This window comes from Heterodontus francisci, chromosome 27, assembly GCF_036365525.1.
Source record: "Heterodontus francisci isolate sHetFra1 chromosome 27, sHetFra1.hap1, whole genome shotgun sequence".
NCBI classification, from domain to species: domain Eukaryota; kingdom Metazoa; phylum Chordata; class Chondrichthyes; order Heterodontiformes; family Heterodontidae; genus Heterodontus; species Heterodontus francisci.
This window is the reverse complement of record NC_090397.1, coordinates 27,075,963-27,100,123: the sequence shown is the minus strand read 5'-3', so window position 1 is coordinate 27,100,123 and position 24,161 is coordinate 27,075,963. Positions and strand designations below refer to the sequence as shown.

The 24,161-nt window shown below is 40.8% G+C and overlaps 1 protein-coding gene across 1 annotated transcript in view; it reads right to left on the bottom strand.

Annotated features, from left to right (window-relative positions):
* The window catches only part of LOC137384929 (mucin-2-like), a 111,947-nt gene that overhangs the window by 36,956 nt on the left and 50,830 nt on the right, over positions 1-24,161 (bottom strand). Inside the window, exons 47-70 of the mRNA XM_068059638.1 lie at positions 23,908-23,961; positions 23,760-23,816; positions 21,437-21,490; positions 21,304-21,345; positions 19,873-19,926; positions 19,725-19,781; positions 17,402-17,455; positions 17,269-17,310; positions 15,838-15,891; positions 15,690-15,746; positions 13,367-13,420; positions 13,234-13,275; positions 11,803-11,856; positions 11,655-11,711; positions 9,332-9,385; positions 9,199-9,240; positions 7,768-7,821; positions 7,620-7,676; positions 5,296-5,349; positions 5,163-5,204; positions 3,716-3,769; positions 3,568-3,624; positions 1,245-1,298; positions 1,112-1,153 (exon numbers count right to left, since the gene is read on the bottom strand). Of these exons, the coding sequence (XP_067915739.1) occupies positions 1,112-1,153; positions 1,245-1,298; positions 3,568-3,624; positions 3,716-3,769; positions 5,163-5,204; positions 5,296-5,349; positions 7,620-7,676; positions 7,768-7,821; positions 9,199-9,240; positions 9,332-9,385; positions 11,655-11,711; positions 11,803-11,856; positions 13,234-13,275; positions 13,367-13,420; positions 15,690-15,746; positions 15,838-15,891; positions 17,269-17,310; positions 17,402-17,455; positions 19,725-19,781; positions 19,873-19,926; positions 21,304-21,345; positions 21,437-21,490; positions 23,760-23,816; positions 23,908-23,961 (1,242 nt within the window). The remainder of the gene's footprint in view (positions 1-1,111; positions 1,154-1,244; positions 1,299-3,567; positions 3,625-3,715; positions 3,770-5,162; positions 5,205-5,295; positions 5,350-7,619; positions 7,677-7,767; positions 7,822-9,198; positions 9,241-9,331; positions 9,386-11,654; positions 11,712-11,802; positions 11,857-13,233; positions 13,276-13,366; positions 13,421-15,689; positions 15,747-15,837; positions 15,892-17,268; positions 17,311-17,401; positions 17,456-19,724; positions 19,782-19,872; positions 19,927-21,303; positions 21,346-21,436; positions 21,491-23,759; positions 23,817-23,907; positions 23,962-24,161) is intronic.

Sequence of the window (24,161 nt, the reverse complement as noted above, 5' to 3'; positions counted from 1 at the left end):
GTGTCAGCAAATATGTCGTTATCTTTTGTCAACGATATCAAGAAGTAAAAATTACATTGTAAAGACAACATGATTTATTTTACAAAGAAAAAGTTCAAAAATCCAACTCAACAAATCCCATTTTGCATCATTACTTCATCAATTTCTCCATGTTGAGCATTTTCCCACTTTCCGATTTACAGAAATCATTTCATCTGTCATTAGAACACAGATTTCTCTTGGAAGCAACATCATTCCCCAGGTCAACAGAACAGAATATTTCCTTTAGGGAATCTCCAAATTATATGCCTCAAGCACGTCCTTTTCATCTCAGAACAAACAAACATTCCTGTGACTTTTGATGACCTGACATCTTCTATCATCGTTCATGGTAAGAAGTGGATTTAGCTTCTGCAACTATTGACAGCAATCTCCTCCTTCTCCAAAATGCAAATGTAAATTGCAAACAATTCCAATATTTAACAATTTCAATATTTGGAATCGAAATACAAATACAGCCTGCCAATTCTCCTGTTCTCCATTGCTCAATACATTTAGCAAGGTTTTCATGATTATTATCTCATTATATTAAAATGTTTTGCCATTATTGATCATATCAGGCAAGAGCAACACGTCATGGAGCATCCATTAAAATCATCACAGTTATTAAACCATACTGAACTTTTCCAAAAGTCAAAATTAACAATGCCAGTGATTCAGATTATCAGGCAACTTACACTTTTCGGAAAGTTATTAAACGCAAAGTTCATTCAATCACAAAATAAATGTGCATCAATAACCAGTGGCATAAAGGAAGACCAACACACTTGTGCTCACTGTTATGACCAGAGGGCACAGAAAATGCTTCAAACAAGACATCAAGCCGAAACTATTTGTTATCGTTTGATATGTTTCCCATCAGAAAGCATTGCCAATATAGAGGATGAAAGAAACATATTCAATAAATAATAAGCTTATCAACAGCAATATGCAACAACTCAGTTCGGACTCTTTTATACATTTCCATATACAACTTCATGTGAAGAACTTCAGGGATGCTCCAACAAGACTCTTTACTGGCTGGCATTTGGCAGAGCAGATTTCTTGTCAAAATAAGGAACATATTACTCACCAGTATACACAGTTGTAGGTCTCACTGTGATTGGTGTTGGTCCTATGTAGCAGAGCAAATATTACAGAGTATTAATTCATTAATTGCACAAAATCAATTTTCATGTGATGATGAGGATAAAAACAATACTCACCAGTGATGGTGGTCTCAGAAATTGTTGGTTTGGGTGGCACTGCAGTTGTTGGCCCTAAAATGTAGGGAAAAATTCGCAGAGTATTAATTCACTGTTGGCTGTAAATGGATTCCTAGACTTTTTTAGGTATCATTCCTTGGTCACAGCCAAACAGCAATCTACAAATACTTCTACAAATACAATGAGCAGATCAATAATTACAGCCCAATTCTCATTTGAATAACACCCCTCAGGACCCCTTGTCCTGCAGATCATTTCTTGGCTTAAGTTGCCTGCAAAAGCCACTTACATTTCGAGCAACAACAACTTACCTCCCATTGTGTCAACAAATGCATCATTACCTTTTGTCAACGGTATCTAGATGTTCTATTCAAGTAGAAATTACATTTTGAAGATGACATTTTATTTTCCAATGAGGAAATTCAAAAATCCCACTGAACAAATCCTACTTTTCATCATTACGTCATCAATTTATCCATGCTGAGCATTTTCCCAATTTCCGATTTACAGATATCAGGATGAATTTTACGCCCACACAAAGAGTGGGACGGTGGCCGGTTGGTGGGAAAAACGGAGCGGGAGGCTCCGGAGACCTTCCATGACCCGCACCAGCCTCCACCACCACTTTATGTAGGGCAGTGGCGGTGAAAAATGGCCCGCCTGACCCAGGCCAATCAACGCCCGTAAGTGGCCACTTAACGGCCACTGAAGGGCTTTCACCCGCCTCCACTGGGATTTTACCCTTGGCAGGTTGGTCTCCAAGCACTGAGAGAAGCTGCCTGACAAAAGCAGGTGGCTCTCGACCGGCCCAGGGGGACCTCACGGTCGGGCACCCTGTGCACGATGGAGTGCCGCCCCTGCTACCCCAATCTCCCCCAGCACCCAATACCCCCCTCGTCCCGCCAATCGACCACCCTTGCCTCACCGGGGCCCGACTGTTTGCCCCCAGCAAGGCAACCAACACTCACCTTGGTTCCAGAGCACCCGACATCTTTCTTTAACGCTGGGCTGTTGTCTCAGCTTTGGCCACTTCTTCCGGTGGCACTGCTGGGACTAAGAGCTGCCAGCCCGCTGATTGGCCGGTGCTCTCTTCGGCAGAACTTCCTACCTCAAGCGGGCGGAAATCCAGCCTCAGAGCAATTAAAACCCGGGAACCAGAACAATACGGGTCAGGACCCCAGGTGAGGCAGAAGAGGGTTCGCTATCGACTCTTCAGTCAGTGGCCGGCTCCCGTCCGCCGAGGGAAAAGTCCCAGCCATCATTTCATCTGTCTTTAAACCACATTTTTCACATGGAAGCAAAATCCTTGACCACAATCAACACAACAGAATACTTTCTTTAGGGATTCTCCAAATTATATGCCTCTGCAAGTCACTTTCATCTCAAAACAAACAAACATTCCTGTGACTTTTGATAACCTGACATCTTCTGCTATCAGGCTTCGTGGTAATAAGTGGATTTCGATTTCTACAATTATTGACAGCAATCTCCTTGTTTGTCAAAATGCCAAAGTAAATTGCAAACTATTCCATAATTTAAACATTTCAATGTTTGGATTCTAAATACAAATAGAACCTGTCAATCCTCCGGTTCTCCATTGCTCAATACCTTTGGGGCAGTTTTCATGATTATTATCTCATTATATTAAGAAAATGTTGCCATTATTGATCTCATCAGGAAAAAGCAACACGTCATGGAGCATTCATTGAAATCATCACAGTTATGAAACCGTACTGACCTTTACCAAAAGAGAGAATTAATAATGCCAGTGATTCAAATTATCAGTAACTTTCACTTTTCAGAAAGCAATTTCATGCAAACTTCATTCAATCCCAAAATAAATGTGCATCAATAACCAGTGGGGTTAGGGAATATCAATACACTTGTGCTCACAGTAACTACCATCGGGCACGGAAAAGGTTTCAAACAGCACTGTGGGTGTACCTACCCCACATGGACTGCAGTGGTTCAAGAAGGCAGCTCAACAACACCTTCTCCAGGCCAATTAGGGATGGCCAATAAATGATGCCCCAGCCAGTGATGCCCACATCCCATGAATGGATTAAAAAAAATTACCAAATTACTACTTGCTCGTGATTTTTTCCCATCAAAAGCATTCTCAATATACAGGATGATAGAAGCCTATTCAATAAATAATATGCTCATCAACGGCAATATGTAATAATTCAATTCGTACTCTTTTATACATTTCCATAGGCAACTTCATGTGAAGATCTTCAATGATGCTCCAACAAGACACTTTACTGGCTGGCTTTGGCAGAGCAGTTTTCTTGTGAAAAGAAATGAGGATCATATTACTCACCAGTATACACAGTTGTCGAACATGTAGTTAGTACCGTCTCTGTGGTTGGTGCTGGTCCTATGTAGCAGAGGAAATATAACAGGGTATTAATTCATTAATTGCACAATATTAATTTTCATGTGCTGATCAGGATAAAAACAATACTCACCAGTGATGGTGGTCTCAGGAATTGTTGGTTTGGGTGGACCTGTAGTTGTTGGCCCTAAAATGTAGGGAAACATTCGCAGAGTATTAATCCACTGTTGGCTGTAAATGGATTCCTAGATTTTTTTAGGTATCATTACTTGGTCACAGTCAAAGAGCAGGCTACAAATGCTTCGACAAATACAATGAGCAGATCAATAATTACAACCCAATTATCATTTGAATAACTCCCTTCAGGAAATGTAATTCTTGTCCTTCAGAGCTTCTCTTGGCACAAGTTTCCTGCAAAAGCCACTTAAATTTCGAGCACCAATAACTTAACTCCCATGGTGTCAGCAAATATGTCGTTATCTTTTGTCAACGATATCAAGATGTTGCTTTCAAGTAAAAATTACATTGGAAAGACAACATGATTTATTTTACAAAGAAAAACTTCAAAAATCCAACTCAACAAATCCCATTTTGCATCATTACTTCATCAACTTCTCCATGTTGAGCATTTTCCCACTTTCCGATTTACAGAAATCATTTCATCTGTCATTAGAACACAGATTTCTCTTGGAAGCAACATCATTCCCCAGGTCAACAGAACAGAATATTTCCTTTAGGGAATCTCCAAATTATATGCCTCAAGCACGTCCTTTTCATCTCAGAACAAACAAACATTCCTGAGACTTTTGATGACCTGACATCTTCTATCATCGTTCATGGTAATAAGTGGATTTAGCTTCTGCAACTATTGACAGCAATCTCCTCCTTCTCCAAAATGCAAATGTAAATTGCAAACAATTCCAATATTTAACAATTTCAATATTTGCAATCGAAATACAAATACAGCCTGCCAATTCTCCTGTTCTCCATTGCTCAATACATTTAGCAAGGTTTTCATGATTATTATCTCATTATATTAAAATGTTTTGCCATTATTGATCATATCAGGCAAGAGCAACACATCATGGAGCATCCATTAAAATCATCACAGTTATTAAACCATACTGAACTTTTCCAAAAGTCAAAATTAACAATGCCAGTGATTCAGATTATCAGGCAACTTACACTTTTCGGAAAGTTATTTAACGCAAAGTTCATTCAATCACAAAATAAATGTGCATCAATAACCAGTGGCATAAAGGAAGACCAACACACTTGTGCTCACAGTTATGACCATAGGGCATCGAAAATGCTTCAAACAAGACATCAAGCCCAAACTATTTGTTATCGTTTGATATGTTTCCCATCAGAAAGCATTGTCAATACAGAGGATGAAAGAAACATATTCAATAAATAATAAGCTTATTAACAGCAATATGCAACAACTCAGTTCGGACTCTTTTATACATTTCCATATGCAACTTCATGTGAAGAACTTCAGGGATGCTCCAACAAGACTCTTTACTGGCTGGCATTTGGCAGAGCAGATTTCTTGTCAAAATAAGGAACATATTACTCACCAGTATACACAGTTGTAGGTCTCACTGTGATTGGTGTTGGTCCTATGTAGCAGAGCAAATATTACAGAGTATTAATTCATTAATTGCACAAAATCAATTTTCATGTGATGATGAGGATAAAAACAATACTCACCAGTGATGGTGGTCTCAGAAATTGTTGGTTTGGGTGGCACTGCAGTTGTTGGCCCTAAAATGTAGGGAAAAATTCGCAGAGTATTAATTCACTGTTGGCTGTAAATGGATTCCTAGATTTTTTTTAGGTATCATTACTTGGTCACAGCCAAACAGCAATCCACAAATACTTCTACAAATACAATGAGCAGATCAATAATTACAGCCCAATTCTCATTTGAATAACACCCCTTGGGACCCCTTGTCCTGCAGATCATCTCTTGGCTCAAGTTGCCTGCAAAAGCCACTTACATTTCGAGCAACAACAACTTACCTCCCATTGTGTCAACAAATGCATCATTACCTTTTGTCAACGGTATCTAGATGTTCTATTCAAGTAGAAATTACATTTTGAAGATGACATTTTATTTTCCAATGAGGAAATTCAAAAATCCCACTGAAGAAATCCTACTTTTCATCATTACGTCATCAATTTATCCATGCTGAGCATTTTCCCAATTTCCGATTTACAGATATCAGGATGAATTTTTCGTCCACACAAAGAGTGGGACGGTGGCCGGTTGGTGGGAAAAACGGAGCGGGAGGCTCCGGAGACCCTCCATGACCCGCTCCAGCCTCCGCCACCACTTTATGTAGGGCAGTGGCGGTGAAAACTGGCCCGCCTGACCCAGGCCAATCAACGCCCGTAAGTGGCCACTTAACGGCCACTTAAGGGCTTTCACCCGCCTCCACTGGGATTTTACCCTTGGCAGGTTGGTCGCCAAGCACTGAGAGAAGCTGCCTGACAAAAGCAGGTGGCTCTCGACCGGCCCAGGGGGACCTCACGGTCGGGCACCCTGTGCACGATGGAGTGCCGCCCCTGCTACCCCAATCTCCCCCAGCACCCAATACCCACCTCGTCCCGCCAATCGACCACCCTTGCCTCACCGGGGCCCGACTGTTTGCCCCCAGCGAGGCAACCAACACTCACCTTGGTTCCAGAGCACCCGACATCTTTTTTTAACGCTGGGCTGTTGTCTCAGCACTGGCCACTGCTCCCGGTGGCACTGCTGGGACTAAGAGCTGCCAGCCCGCTGATTGGCCGGTGCTCTCTTCGGCAGAACTTCCTACCTCAAGCGGGCGGAAATCCAGCCTCAGAGCAATTAAAGCCCGGGAACCAGAACAATACGGGTCAGGACCCCAGGTGAGGCAGAAGAGGGTTCGCTATCGACTCTTCAGTCGGTGGCCGGCTCCCGTCCGCCGAGGGTAAAGTCCCGGCCATCATTTCATCTGTCTTTAAACCACATTTTTCACATGGAAGCAAAATCCTTGACCACAATCAACACAACAGAATACTTTCTTTAGGGATTCTCCAAATTATATGCCTCTGCAAGTCACTTTCATCTCAAAACAAACAAACATTCCTGTGACTTTTGATAACCTGACATCTTCTGCTATCAGGCTTCGTGGTAATAAGTGGATTTCGATTTCTACAATTATTGACAGCAATCTCCTTGTTTGTCAAAATGCCAAAGTAAATTGCAAACTATTCCATAATTTAAACATTTCAATGTTTGGATTCTAAATACAAATAGAACCTGTCAATCCTCCGGTTCTCCATTACTCAATACCTTTGGGGCAGTTTTCATGATTATTATCTCATTATATTAAGAAAATGTTGCCATTATTGATCTCATCAGGAAAAAGCAACACGTCATGGAGCATTCATTGAAATCATCACAGTTATGAAACCGTACTGACCTTTACCAAAAGAGAGAATTAATAATGCCAGTGATTCAAATTATCAGTAACTTTCACTTTTCAGAAAGCAATTTCATGCAAACTTCATTCAATCCCAAAATAAATGTGCATCAATAACCAGTGGGGTTAGGGAATATCAATACACTTGTGCTCACAGTAACTACCATCGGGCACGGAAAAGGTTTCAAACAGCACTGTGGGTGTACCTACCCCACATGGACTGCAGTGGTTCAAGAAGGCAGCTCAACAACACCTTCTCCAGTCCAATTAGGGATGGCCAATAAATGATGCCCTAGCCAGTGATGCCCACATCCCATGAATGGATAAAAAAAAATTACCAAATTACTACTTGCTCGTGATTTTTTCCCATCAAAAGCATTCTCAATATACAGGATGATAGAAGCCTATTCAATAAATAATATGCTCATCAACAGCAATATGTAATAATTCAATTCGTACTCTTTTATACATTTCCATAGGCAACTTCATGTGAAGAACTTCAATGATGCTCCAACAAGACACTTTACTGGCTGGCTTTGGCAGAGCAGTTTTCTTGTGAAAAGAAATGAGGATCATATTACTCACCAGTATACACAGTTGTCGAACATGTAGTTAGTACCGTCTCTGTGGTTGGTGCTGGTCCTATGTAGCAGAGGAAATATAACAGGGTATTAATTCATTAATTGCACAATATTAATTTTCATGTGCTGATGAGGATAAAAACAATACTCACCAGTGATGGTGGTCTCAGGAATTGTTGGTTTGGGTGGACCTGTAGTTGTTGGCCCTAAAATGTAGGGAAACATTCGCAGAGTATTAATCCACTGTTGGCTGTAAATGGATTCCTAGATTTTTTTTGGTATCATTACTTGGTCACAGTCAAAGAGCATGCTACAAATGCTTCGACAAATACAATGAGCAGATCAATAATTACAACCCAATTATCATTTGAATAACTCCCTTCAGGAAATGTAATTCTTGTCCTTCAGAGCTTCTCTTGGCACAAGTTTCCTCCAAAAGCCACTTAAATTTCGAGCACCAATAACTTAACTCCCATGGTGTCAGCAAATATGTCGTTATCTTTTGTCAACGATATCAAGATGTTGCTTTCAAGTAAAAATTACATTGGAAAGACAACATGATTTATTTTACAAAGAAAAACTTCAAAAATCCAACTCAACAAATCCCATTTTGCATCATTACTTCATCAACTTCTCCATGTTGAGCATTTTCCCACTTTCCGATTTACAGAAATCATTTCATCTGTCATTTGAACACAGATTTCTCTTGGAAGCAACATCATTCCCCAGGTCAACAGAACAGAATATTTCCTTTAGGGAATCTCCAAATTATATGCCTCAAGCACGACCTTTTCATCTCAGAACAAACAAACATTCCTGTGACTTCTAATGACCTGTCATCTTCTAACATCGTTCATGGTAATAAGTGGATTTAGCTTCTGCAACTATTGACAGCAATCTCCTCCTTCTCCAAAATGCAAATGTAAATTGCAAACAATTCCAATATTTAACAATTTCAATATTTGCAATCGCAATACAAATACAGCCTGCCAATTCTCAATACATTTAGCAAGGTTTTCATGATTATTATCTCATTATATTAAAATTTTTTGCCATTATTGATCATATCAGGCAAGAGCAACACATCATGGAGCATCCATTAAAATCATCACAGTTATTAAACCATACTGAACTTTTCCAAAAGTCAAAATTAACAATGCCAGTGATTCAGATTATCAGGCAACTTACACTTTTCGGAAAGTTATTTAACGCAAAGTTCATTCAATCACAAAATAAATGTGCATCAATAACCAGTGGCATAAAGGAAGACCAACACACTTGTGCTCACAGTTATGACCATAGGGCATAGAAAATGCTTCAAACAAGACATCAAGCCCAAACTATTTGTTATCGTTTGATATGTTTCCCATCAGAAAGCATTGCCAATATAGAGGATGAAAGAAACATATTCAATAAATAATAAGCTTATCAACAGCAATATGCAACAACTCAGTTCGGACTCTTTTATACATTTCCATATGCAACTTCATGTGAAGAACTTCAGGGATGCTCCAACAAGACTCTTTACTGGCTGGCATTTGGCAGAGCAGATTTCTTGTCAAAATAAGGAACATATTACTCACCAGTATACACAGTTGTAGGTCTCACTGTGATTGGTGTTGGTCCTATGTAGCAGAGCAAATATTACAGAGTATTAATTCATTAATTGCACAAAATCAATTTTCATGTGATGATGAGGATAAAAACAATACTCACCTGTGATGGTGGTCTCAGAAATTGTTGGTTTGGGTGGCACTGCAGTTGTTGGCCCTAAAATGTAGGGAAAAATTTGCAGAGTATTAATTCACTGTTGGCTGTAAATGGATTCCTAGATTTTTTTAGGTATCATTACTTGGTCACAGCCAAACAGCAATCTACAAATACTTCTACAAATACAATGAGCAGATCAATAATTACAGCCCAATTCTCATTTGAATAACACCCCTCGGGACCCCTTGTCCTGCAGATCATCTCTTGGCTCAAGTTGCCTGCAAAAGCCACTTACATTTCGAGCAACAACAACTTACCTCCCATTGTGTCAACAAATGCATCATTACCTTTTGTCAACGGTATCTAGATGTTCTATTCAAGTAGAAATTACATTTTGAAGATGACATTTTATTTTCCAATGAGGAAATTCAAAAATCCCACTGAACAAATCCTACTTTTCATCATTACGTCATCAATTTATCCATGCTGAGCATTTTCCCAATTTCCGATTTACAGATATCAGGATGAATTTTCCGCCCACACAAAGAGTGGGACGGTGGCCGGTTGGTGGGAAAAACGGAGCGGGAGGCTCCGGAGACCCTCCATGACCCGCTCCAGCCTCCGCCACCACTTTATGTAGGGCAGTGGCGGTGAAAACTGGCCCGCCTGACCCAGGCCAATCAACGCCCGTAAGTGGCCACTTAACGGCCACTTAAGGGCTTTCACCCGCCTCCACTGGGATTTTACCCTTGGCAGGTTGGTCGCCAAGCACTGAGAGAAGCTGCCTGACAAAAGCAGGTGGCTCTCGACCGGCCCAGGGGGACCTCACGGTCGGGCACCCTGTGCACGATGGAGTGCCGCCCCTGCTACCCCAATCTCCCCCAGCACCCAATACCCACCTCGTCCCGCCAATCGACCACCCTTGCCTCACCGGGGCCCGACTGTTTGCCCCCAGCGAGGCAACCAACACTCACCTTGGTTCCAGAGCACCCGACATCTTTTTTTAACGCTGGGCTGTTGTCTCAGCACTGGCCACTGCTCCCGGTGGCACTGCTGGGACTAAGAGCTGCCAGCCCGCTGATTGGCCGGTGCTCTCTTCGGCAGAACTTCCTACCTCAAGCGGGCGGAAATCCAGCCTCAGAGCAATTAAAGCCCGGGAACCAGAACAATACGGGTCAGGACCCCAGGTGAGGCAGAAGAGGGTTCGCTATCGACTCTTCAGTCGGTGGCCGGCTCCCGTCCGCCGAGGGTAAAGTCCCGGCCATCATTTCATCTGTCTTTAAACCATATTTTTCACATGGAAGCAAAATCCTTGACCACAATCAACACAACAGAATACTTTCTTTAGGGATTCTCCAAATTATATGCCTCTGCAAGTCACTTTCATCTCAAAACAAACAAACATTCCTGTGACTTTTGATAACCTGACATCTTCTGCTATCAGGCTTCGTGGTAATAAGTGGATTTCGATTTCTACAATTATTGACAGCAATCTCCTTGTTTGTCAAAATGCCAAAGTAAATTGCAAACTATTCCATAATTTAAACATTTCAATGTTTGGATTCTAAATACAAATAGAACCTGTCAATCCTCCGGTTCTCCATTGCACAATACCTTTGGGGCAGTTTTCATGATTATTATCTCATTATATTAAGAAAATGTTGCCATTATTGATCTCATCAGGAAAAAGCAACACGTCATGGAGCATTCATTGAAATCATCACAGTTATGAAACCGTACTGACCTTTACCAAAAGAGAGAATTAATAATGCCAGTGATTCAAATTATCAGTAACTTTCACTTTTCAGAAAGCAATTTCATGCAAACTTCATTCAATCCCAAAATAAATGTGCATCAATAACCAGTGGGGTTAGGGAATATCAATACACTTGTGCTCACAGTAACTACCATCGGGCACGGAAAAGGTTTCAAACAGCACTGTGGGTGTACCTACCCCACATGGACTGCAGTGGTTCAAGAAGGCAGCTCAACAACACCTTCTCCAGGCCAATTAGGGATGGCCAATAAATGATGCCCTAGCCAGTGATGCCCACATCCCATGAATGGATAAAAAAAAATTACCAAATTACTACTTGCTCGTGATTTTTTCCCATCAAAAGCATTCTCAATATACAGGATGATAGAAGCCTATTCAATAAATAATATGCTCATCAACAGCAATATGTAATAATTCAATTCGTACTCTTTTATACATTTCCATAGGCAACTTCATGTGAAGAACTTCAATGATGCTCCAACAAGACACTTTACTGGCTGGCTTTGGCAGAGCAGTTTTCTTGTGAAAAGAAATGAGGATCATATTACTCACCAGTATACACAGTTGTCGAACATGTAGTTAGTACCGTCTCTGTGGTTGGTGCTGGTCCTATGTAGCAGAGGAAATATAACAGGGTATTAATTCATTAATTGCACAATATTAATTTTCATGTGCTGATGAGGATAAAAACAATACTCACCAGTGATGGTGGTCTCAGGAATTGTTGGTTTGGGTGGACCTGTAGTTGTTGGCCCTAAAATGTAGGGAAACATTCGCAGAGTATTAATCCACTGTTGGCTGTAAATGGATTCCTAGATTTTTTTAGGTATCATTACTTGGTCACAGTCAAAGAGCATGCTACAAATGCTTCGACAAATACAATGAGCAGATCAATAATTACAACCCAATTATCATTTGAATAACTCCCTTCAGGAAATGTAATTCTTGTCCTTCAGAGCTTCTCTTGGCACAAGTTTCCTCCAAAAGCCACTTAAATTTCGAGCACCAATAACTTAACTCCCATGGTGTCAGCAAATATGTCGTTATCTTTTGTCAACGATATCAAGATGTTGCTTTCAAGTAAAAATTACATTGGAAAGACAACATGATTTATTTTACAAAGAAAAACTTCAAAAATCCAACTCAACAAATCCCATTTTGCATCATTACTTCATCAACTTCTCCATGTTGAGCATTTTCCCACTTTCCGATTTACAGAAATCATTTCATCTGTCATTAGAACACAGATTTCTCTTGGAAGCAACATCATTCCCCAGGTCAACAGAACAGAATATTTCCTTTAGGGAATCTCCAAATTATATGCCTCAAGCACGACCTTTTCATCTCAGAACAAACAAACATTCCTGTGACTTCTAATGACCTGTCATCTTCTAACATCGTTCATGGTAATAAGTGGATTTAGCTTCTGCAACTATTGACAGCAATCTCCTCCTTCTCCAAAATGCAAATGTAAATTGCAAACAATTCCAATATTTAACAATTTCAATATTTGCAATCGCAATACAAATACAGCCTGCCAATTCTCAATACATTTAGCAAGGTTTTCATGATTATTATCTCATTATATTAAAATTTTTTGCCATTATTGATCATATCAGGCAAGAGCAACACATCATGGAGCATCCATTAAAATCATCACAGTTATTAAACCATACTGAACTTTTCCAAAAGTCAAAATTAACAATGCCAGTGATTCAGATTATCAGGCAACTTACACTTTTCGGAAAGTTATTTAACGCAAAGTTCATTCAATCACAAAATAAATGTGCATCAATAACCAGTGGCATAAAGGAAGACCAACACACTTGTGCTCACAGTTATGACCATAGGGCATAGAAAATGCTTCAAACAAGACATCAAGCCCAAACTATTTGTTATCGTTTGATATGTTTCCCATCAGAAAGCATTGCCAATATAGAGGATGAAAGAAACATATTCAATAAATAATAAGCTTATCAACAGCAATATGCAACAACTCAGTTCGGACTCTTTTATACATTTCCATATGCAACTTCATGTGAAGAACTTCAGGGATGCTCCAACAAGACTCTTTACTGGCTGGCATTTGGCAGAGCAGATTTCTTGTCAAAATAAGGAACATATTACTCACCAGTATACACAGTTGTAGGTCTCACTGTGATTGGTGTTGGTCCTATGTAGCAGAGCAAATATTACAGAGTATTAATTCATTAATTGCACAAAATCAATTTTCATGTGATGATGAGGATAAAAACAATACTCACCTGTGATGGTGGTCTCAGAAATTGTTGGTTTGGGTGGCACTGCAGTTGTTGGCCCTAAAATGTAGGGAAAAATTTGCAGAGTATTAATTCACTGTTGGCTGTAAATGGATTCCTAGATTTTTTTAGGTATCATTACTTGGTCACAGCCAAACAGCAATCTACAAATACTTCTACAAATACAATGAGCAGATCAATAATTACAGCCCAATTCTCATTTGAATAACACCCCTCGGGACCCCTTGTCCTGCAGATCATCTCTTGGCTCAAGTTGCCTGCAAAAGCCACTTACATTTCGAGCAACAACAACTTACCTCCCATTGTGTCAACAAATGCATCATTACCTTTTGTCAACGGTATCTAGATGTTCTATTCAAGTAGAAATTACATTTTGAAGATGACATTTTATTTTCCAATGAGGAAATTCAAAAATCCCACTGAACAAATCCTACTTTTCATCATTACGTCATCAATTTATCCATGCTGAGCATTTTCCCAATTTCCGATTTACAGATATCAGGATGAATTTTCCGCCCACACAAAGAGTGGGACGGTGGCCGGTTGGTGGGAAAAACGGAGCGGGAGGCTCCGGAGACCCTCCATGACCCGCTCCAGCCTCCGCCACCACTTTATGTAGGGCAGTGGCGGTGAAAACTGGCCCGCCTGACCCAGGCCAATCAACGCCCGTAAGTGGCCACTTAACGGCCACTTAAGGGCTTTCACCCGCCTCCACTGGGATTTTACCCTTGGCAGGTTGGTCGCCAAGCACTGAGAGAAGCTGCCTGACAAAAGCAGGTGGCTCTCGACCGGCCCAGGGGGACCTCACGGTCGGGCACCCTGTGCACGATGGAGTGCCGCCCCTGCTACCCCAATCTCCCCCAGCACCCAATACCCACCTCGTCCCGCCAATCGACCACCCTTGCCTCACCGGGGCCCGACTGTTTGCCCCCAGCGAGGCAACCAACACTCACCTTGGTTCCAGAGCACCCGACATCTTTTTTTAACGCTGGGCTGTTGTCTCAGCACTGGCCACTGCTCCCGGTGGCACTGCTGGGACTAAGAGCTGCCAGCCCGCTGATTGGCCGGTGCTCTCTTCGGCAGAACTTCCTACCTCAAGCGGGCGGAAATCCAGCCTCAGAGCAATTAAAGCCCGGGAACCAGAACAATACGGGTCAGGACCCCAGGTGAGGCAGAAGAGGGTTCGCTATCGACTCTTCAGTCGGTGGCCGGCTCCCGTCCGCCGAGGGTAAAGTCCCGGCCATCATTTCATCTGTCTTTAAACCATATTTTTCACATGGAAGCAAAATCCTTGACCACAATCAACACAACAGAATACTTTCTTTAGGGATTCTCCAAATTATATGCCTCTGCAAGTCACTTTCATCTCAAAACAAACAAACATTCCTGTGACTTTTGATAACCTGACATCTTCTGCTATCAGGCTTCGTGGTAATAAGTGGATTTCGATTTCTACAATTATTGACAGCAATCTCCTTGTTTGTCAAAATGCCAAAGTAAATTGCAAACTATTCCATAATTTAAACATTTCAATGTTTGGATTCTAAATACAAATAGAACCTGTCAATCCTCCGGTTCTCCATTGCACAATACCTTTGGGGCAGTTTTCATGATTATTATCTCATTATATTAAGAAAATGTTGCCATTATTGATCTCATCAGGAAAAAGCAACACGTCATGGAGCATTCATTGAAATCATCACAGTTATGAAACCGTACTGACCTTTACCAAAAGAGAGAATTAATAATGCCAGTGATTCAAATTATCAGTAACTTTCACTTTTCAGAAAGCAATTTCATGCAAACTTCATTCAATCCCAAAATAAATGTGCATCAATAACCAGTGGGGTTAGGGAATATCAATACACTTGTGCTCACAGTAACTACCATCGGGCACGGAAAAGGTTTCAAACAGCACTGTGGGTGTACCTACCCCACATGGACTGCAGTGGTTCAAGAAGGCAGCTCAACAACACCTTCTCCAGGCCAATTAGGGATGGCCAATAAATGATGCCCTAGCCAGTGATGCCCACATCCCATGAATGGATAAAAAAAAATTACCAAATTACTACTTGCTCGTGATTTTTTCCCATCAAAAGCATTCTCAATATACAGGATGATAGAAGCCTATTCAATAAATAATATGCTCATCAACAGCAATATGTAATAATTCAATTCGTACTCTTTTATACATTTCCATAGGCAACTTCATGTGAAGAACTTCAATGATGCTCCAACAAGACACTTTACTGGCTGGCTTTGGCAGAGCAGTTTTCTTGTGAAAAGAAATGAGGATCATATTACTCACCAGTATACACAGTTGTCGAACATGTAGTTAGTACCGTCTCTGTGGTTGGTGCTGGTCCTATGTAGCAGAGGAAATATAACAGGGTATTAATTCATTAATTGCACAATATTAATTTTCATGTGCTGATGAGGATAAAAACAATACTCACCAGTGATGGTGGTCTCAGGAATTGTTGGTTTGGGTGGACCTGTAGTTGTTGGCCCTAAAATGTAGGGAAACATTCGCAGAGTATTAATCCACTGTTGGCTGTAAATGGATTCCTAGATTTTTTTAGGTATCATTACTTGGTCACAGTCAAAGAGCATGCTACAAATGCTTCGACAAATACAATGAGCAGATCAATAATTACAACCCAATTATCATTTGAATAACTCCCTTCAGGAAATGTAATTCTTGTCCTTCAGAGCTTCTCTTGGCACAAGTTTCCTCCAAAAGCCACTTAAATTTCGAGCACCAATAACTTAACTCCCATGGTGTCAGCAAATATGTCGTTATCTTTTGTCAACGATATCAAGATGTTGCTTTCAAGTAAAAATTACATTGGAAAGACAACATGATTTATTTTACAAAGAAAAACTTCAAAAATCCAACTCAACAAATCCCATTTTGCATCATTACTTCATCAACTTCTCCATGTTGAGCATTTTCCCACTTTCCGATTTACAGAAATCATTTCATCTGTCATTAGAACACAGATTTCTCTTGGAAGCAACATCATTCCCCAGGTCAACAGAACAGAATATTTCCTTTAGGGAATCTCCAAATTATATGCCTCAAGCACGACCTTTTCATCTCAGAACAAACAAACATTCCTGTGACTTCTAATGACCTGTCATCTTCTAACATCGTTCATGGTAATAAGTGGATTTAGCTTCTGCAACTATTGACAGCAATCTCCTCCTTCTCCAAAATGCAAATGTAAATTGCAAACAATTCCAATATTTAACAATTTCAATATTTGCAATCGCAATACAAATACAGCCTGCCAATTCTCAATACATTTAGCAAGGTTTTCATGATTATTATCTCATTATATTAAAATTTTTTGCCATTATTGATCATATCAGGCAAGAGCAACACATCATGGAGCATCCATTAAAATCATCACAGTTATTAAACCATACTGAACTTTTCCAAAAGTCAAAATTAACAATGCCAGTGATTCAGATTATCAGGCAACTTACACTTTTCGGAAAGTTATTTAACGCAAAGTTCATTCAATCACAAAATAAATGTGCATCAATAACCAGTGGCATAAAGGAAGACCAACACACTTGTGCTCACAGTTATGACCATAGGGCATAGAAAATGCTTCAAACAAGACATCAAGCCCAAACTATTTGTTATCGTTTGATATGTTTCCCATCAGAAAGCATTGCCAATATAGAGGATGAAAGAAACATATTCAATAAATAATAAGCTTATCAACAGCAATATGCAACAACTCAGTTCGGACTCTTTTATACATTTCCATATGCAACTTCATGTGAAGAACTTCAGGGATGCTCCAACAAGACTCTTTACTGGCTGGCATTTGGCAGAGCAGATTTCTTGTCAAAATAAGGAACATATTACTCACCAGTATACACAGTTGTAGGTCTCACTGTGATTGGTGTTGGTCCTATGTAGCAGAGCAAATATTACAGAGTATTAATTCATTAATTGCACAAAATCAATTTTCATGTGATGATGAGGATAAAAACAATACTCACCTGTGATGGTGGTCTCAGAAATTGTTGGTTTGGGTGGCACTGCAGTTGTTGGCCCTAAAATGTAGAGAAAAATTCGCAGAGTATTAATTCACTGTTGGCTGTAAATGGATTCCTAGATTTTTTTAGGTATCATTACTTGGTCACAGCCAAACAGCAATCTACAAATACTTCTACAAATACAATGAGCAGATCAATAATTACAGTCCAATTCTCATTTGAATAACACCCCTCGGGACCCCTTGTCCTGCAGATCATCTCTTGGCTCAAGTTGCCTGCAAAAGCCACTTACATTTCGAGCAACAACAACTTACCTCCCATTGTGTCAACAAATGCATCATTACCTTTTGTCAACGGTATCTAGATGTTCTATTCAAGTAGAAATTACATTTTGAAGATGACATTTTATTTTCCAATGAGGAAATTCAAAAATCCCACTGAACAAATCCTACTTTTCATCATTACGTCATCAATTTATCCATGCTGAGCATTTTCCCAATTTCCGATTTACAGATATCAGGATGAATTTTCCGCCCACACAAAGAGTGGGACGGTGGCCGGTTGGTGGGAAAAACGGAGCGGGAGGCTCCGGAGACCCTCCATGACCCGCTCCAGCCTCCGCCACCACTTTATGTAGGGCAGTGGCGGTGAAAACTGGCCCGCCTGACCCAGGCCAATCAACGCCCGTAAGTGGCCACTTAACGGCCACTTAAGGGCTTTCACCCGCCTCCACTGGGATTTTACCCTTGGCAGGTTGGTCGCCAAGCACTGAGAGAAGCTGCCTGACAAAAGCAGGTGGCTCTCGACCGGCCCAGGGGGACCTCACGGTCGGGCACCCTGTGCACGATGGAGTGCCGCCCCTGCTACCCCAATCTCCCCCAGCACCCAATACCCACCTCGTCCCGCCAATCGACCACCCTTGCCTCACCGGGGCCCGACTGTTTGCCCCCAGCGAGGCAACCAACACTCACCTTGGTTCCAGAGCACCCGACATCTTTTTTTAACGCTGGGCTGTTGTCTCAGCACTGGCCACTGCTCCCGGTGGCACTGCTGGGACTAAGAGCTGCCAGCCCGCTGATTGGCCGGTGCTCTCTTCGGCAGAACTTCCTACCTCAAGCGGGCGGAAATCCAGCCTCAGAGCAATTAAAGCCCGGGAACCAGAACAATACGGGTCAGGACCCCAGGTGAGGCAGAAGAGGGTTCGCTATCGACTCTTCAGTCGGTGGCCGGCTCCCGTCCGCCGAGGGTAAAGTCCCGGCCATCATTTCATCTGTCTTTAAACCATATTTTTCACATGGAAGCAAAATCCTTGACCACAATCAACACAACAGAATACTTTCTTTAGGGATTCTCCAAATTATATGCCTCTGCAAGTCACTTTCATCTCAAAACAAACAAACATTCCTGTGACTTTTGATAACCTGACATCTTCTGCTATCAGGCTTCGTGGTAATAAGTGGATTTCGATTTCTACAATTATTGACAGCAATCTCCTTGTTTGTCAAAATGCCAAAGTAAATTGCAAACTATTCCATAATTTAAACATTTCAATGTTTGGATTCTAAATACAAATAGAACCTGTCAATCCTCCGGTTCTCCATTGCACAATACCTTTGGGGCAGTTTTCATGATTATTATCTCATTATATTAAGAAAATGTTGCCATTATTGATCTCATCAGGAAAAAGCAACACGTCATGGAGCATTCATTGAAATCATCACAGTTATGAAACCGTACTGACCTTTACCAAAAGAGAGAATTAATAATGCCAGTGATTCAAATTATCAGTAACTTTCACTTTTCAGAAAGCAATTTCATGCAAACTTCATTCAATCCCAAAATAAATGTGCATCAATAACCAGTGGGGTTAGGGAATATCAATACACTTGTGCTCACAGTAACTACCATCGGGCACGGAAAAGGTTTCAAACAGCACTGTGGGTGTACCTACCCCACATGGACTGCAGTGGTTCAAGAAGGCAGCTCAACAACACCTTCTCCAGGCCAATTAGGGATGGCCAATAAATGATGCCCTAGCCAGTGATGCCCACATCCCATGAATGGATAAAAAAAAATTACCAAATTACTACTTGCTCGTGATTTTTTCCCATCAAAAGCATTCTCAATATACAGGATGATAGAAGCCTATTCAATAAATAATATGCTCATCAACAGCAATATGTAATAATTCAATTCGTACTCTTTTATACATTTCCATAGGCAACTTCATGTGAAGAACTTCAATGATGCTCCAACAAGACACTTTACTGGCTGGCTTTGGCAGAGCAGTTTTCTTGTGAAAAGAAATGAGGATCATATTACTCACCAGTATACACAGTTGTCGAACATGTAGTTAGTACCGTCTCTGTGGTTGGTGCTGGTCCTATGTAGCAGAGGAAATATAACAGGGTATTAATTCATTAATTGCACAATATTAATTTTCATGTGCTGATGAGGATAAAAACAATACTCACCAGTGATGGTGGTCTCAGGAATTGTTGGTTTGGGTGGACCTGTAGTTGTTGGCCCTAAAATGTAGGGAAACATTCGCAGAGTATTAATCCACTGTTGGCTGTAAATGGATTCCTAGATTTTTTTAGGTATCATTACTTGGTCACAGTCAAAGAGCATGCTACAAATGCTTCGACAAATACAATGAGCAGATCAATAATTACAACCCAATTATCATTTGAATAACTCCCTTCAGGAAATGTAATTCTTGTCCTTCAGAGCTTCTCTTGGCACAAGTTTCCTCCAAAAGCCACTTAAATTTCGAGCACCAATAACTTAACTCCCATGGTGTCAGCAAATATGTCGTTATCTTTTGTCAACGATATCAAGATGTTGCTTTCAAGTAAAAATTACATTGGAAAGACAACATGATTTATTTTACAAAGAAAAACTTCAAAAATCCAACTCAACAAATCCCATTTTGCATCATTACTTCATCAACTTCTCCATGTTGAGCATTTTCCCACTTTCCGATTTACAGAAATCATTTCATCTGTCATTAGAACACAGATTTCTCTTGGAAGCAACATCATTCCCCAGGTCAACAGAACAGAATATTTCCTTTAGGGAATCTCCAAATTATATGCCTCAAGCACGACCTTTTCATCTCAGAACAAACAAACATTCCTGTCACTTTTGATGACCTGACATCTTCTAACATCGTTCATGGTAATAAGTGGATTTAGCTTCTGCAACTATTGACAGCAATCTCCTCCTTCTCCAAAATGCAAATGTAAATTGCAAACAATTCCAATATTTAACAATTTCAATACTTGCAATCGAAATACAAATACAGCCTGCCAATTCTCAATACATTTAGCAAGGTTTTCATGATTATTATCTCATTATATTAAAATTTTTTGCCATTATTGATCCTATCAGGCAAGAGCAACACATCATGGAGCATCCATTAAAATCATCACAGTTATTAAACCATACTGAACTTTTCCAAAAGTCAAAATTAACAATGCCAGTGATTCAGATTATCAGGCAACTTACACTTTTCGGAAAGTTATTTAACGCAAAGTTCATTCAATCACAAAATAAATGTGCATCAATAACCAGTGGCATAAAGGAAGACCAACACACTTGTGCTCACTGTTATGACCATAGGGCATAGAAAATGCTTCAAACAAGACATCAAGCCCAAACTATTTGTTATCGTTTGATATGTTTCCCATCAGAAAGCATTGCCAATATAGAGGATGAAAGAAACATATTCAATAAATAATAAGCTTATCAACAGCAATATGCAACAACTCAGTTCGGACTCTTTTATACATTTCCATATGCAACTTCATGTGAAGAACTTCAGGGATGCTCCAACAAGACTCTTTACTGGCTGGCATTTGGCAGAGCAGATTTCTTGTCAAAATAAGGAACATATTACTCACCAGTATGCACAGTTGTAGGTCTCACTGTGATTGGTGTTGGTCCTATGTAGCAGAGCAAATATTACAGAGTATTAATTCATTAATTGCACAAAATCAATTTTCATGTGATGATGAGGATAAAAACAATACTCACCTGTGATGGTGGTCTCAGAAATTGTTGGTTTGGGTGGCACTGCAGTTGTTGGCCCTAAAATGTAGGGAAAAATTCGCAGAGTATTAATTCACTGTTGGCTGTAAATGGATTCCTAGATTTTTTTAGGTATCATTACTTGGTCACAGCCAAACAGCAATCTACAAATACTTCTACAAATACAATGAGCAGATCAATAATTACAGCCCAATTCTCATTTGAATAACACCCCTCGGGACCCCTTGTCCTGCAGATCATCTCTTGGCTCAAGTTGCCTGCAAAAGCCACTTACATTTCGAGCAACAACAACTTACCTCCCATTGTGTCAACAAATGCATCATTACCTTTTGTCAACGGTATCTAGATGTTCTATTCAAGTAGAAATTACATTTTGAAGATGACATTTTATTTTCCAATGAGGAAATTCAAAAATCCCACTGAACAAATCCTACTTTTCATCATTACGTCATCAATTTATCCATGCTGAGCATTTTCCCAATTTCCGATTTACAGATATCAGGATGAATTTTCCGCCCACACAAAGAGTGGGACGGTGGCCGGTTGGTGGGAAAAACGGAGCGGGAGGCTCCGGAGACCCTCCATGACCCGCTCCAGCCTCCGCCACCACTTTATGTAGGGCAGTGGCGGTGAAAAATGGCCCGCCTGACCCAGGCCAATCAACGCCCGTAAGTGGCCACTTAACGGCCACTTAAGGGCTTTCACCCGCCTCCACTGGGATTTTACCCTTGGCAGGTTGGTCGCCAAGCACTGAGAGAAGCTGCCTGACAAAAGCAGGTGGCTCTCGACCGGCCCAGGGGGACCTCACGGTCGGGCACCCTGTGCACGATGGAGTGCCGCCCCTGCTACCCCAATCTCCCCCAGCACCCAATACCCACCTCGTCCCGCCAATCGACCACCCTTGCCTCACCGGGGCCCGACTGTTTGCCCCCAGCGAGGCAACCAACACTCACCTTGGTTCCAGAGCACCCGACATCTTTTTTTAACGCTGGGCTGTTGTCTCAGCACTGGCCACTGCTCCCGGTGGCACTGCTGGGACTAAGAGCTGCCAGCCCGCTGATTGGCCGGTGCTCTCTTCGGCAGAACTTCCTACCTCAAGCGGGCGGAAATCCAGCCTCAGAGCAATTAAAGCCTGGGAACCAGAACAATACGGGTCAGGACCCCAGGTGAGGCAGAAGAGGGTTCGCTATCGACTCTTCAGTCGGTGGCCGGCTCCCGTCCGCCGAGGGTAAAGTCCCGGCCATCATTTCATCTGTCTTTAAACCACATTTTTCACATGGAAGCAAAATCCTTGACCACAATCAACACAACAGAATACTTTCTTTAGGGATTCTCCAAATTATATGCCTCTGCAAGTCACTTTCATCTCAAAACAAACAAACATTCCTGTGACTTTTGATAACCTGACATCTTCTGCTATCAGGCTTCGTGGTAATAAGTGGATTTCGATTTCTACAATTATTGATAGCAATCTCCTTGTTTGTCAAAATGCCAAAGTAAATTGCAAACTATTCCATAATTTAAACATTTCAATGTTTGGATTCTAAATACAAATAGAACCTGTCAATCCTCCGGTTCTCCATTGCTCAATACCTTTGGGGCAGTTTTCATGATTATTATCTCATTATATTAAGAAAATGTTGCCATTATTGATCTCATCAGGAAAAAGCAACACGTCATGGAGCATTCATTGAAATCATCACAGTTATGAAACCGTACTGACCTTTACCAAAAGAGAGAATTAATAATGCCAGTGATTCAAATTATCAGTAACTTTCACTTTTCAGAAAGCAATTTCATGCAAACTTCATTCAATCCCAAAATAAATGTGCATCAATAACCAGTGGGGTTAGGGAATATCAATACACTTGTGCTCACAGTAACTACCATCGGGCACGGAAAAGGTTTCAAACAGCACTGTGGGTGTACCTACCCCACATGGACTGCAGTGGTTCAAGAAGGCAGCTCAACAACACCTTCTCCAGGCCAATTAGGGATGGCCAATAAATGATGCCCTAGCCAGTGATGCCCACATCCCATGAATGGATAAAAAAAAATTACCAAATTACTACTTGCTCGTGATTTTTTCCCATCAAAAGCATTCTCAATATATAGGATGATAGAAGCCTATTCAATAAATAATATGCTCATCAACAGCAATATGTAATAATTCAATTCGTACTCTTTTATACATTTCCATAGGCAACTTCATGTGAAGAACTTCAATGATGCTCCAACAAGACACTTTACTGGCTGGCTTTGGCAGAGCAGTCTTCTTGTGAAAAGAAATGAGGATCATATTACTCACCAGTATACACAGTTGTCGAACATGTAGTTAGTACCGTCTCTGTGGTTGGTGCTGGTCCTATGTAGCAGAGGAAATATAACAGGGTATTAATTCATTAATTGCACAATATTAATTTTCATGTGCTGATGAGGATAAAAACAATACTCACCAGTGATGGTGGTCTCAGGAATTGTTGGTTTGGGTGGACCTGTAGTTGTTGGCCCTAAAATGTAGGGAAACATTCGCAGAGTATTAATCCACTGTTGGCTGTAAATGGATTCCTAGATTTTTTTAGGTATCATTACTTGGTCACAGTCAAAGAGCATGCTACAAATGCTTCGACAAATACAATGAGCAGATCAATAATTACAACCCAATTATAATTTGAATAACTCCCTTCAGGAAATGTAATTCTTGTCCTTC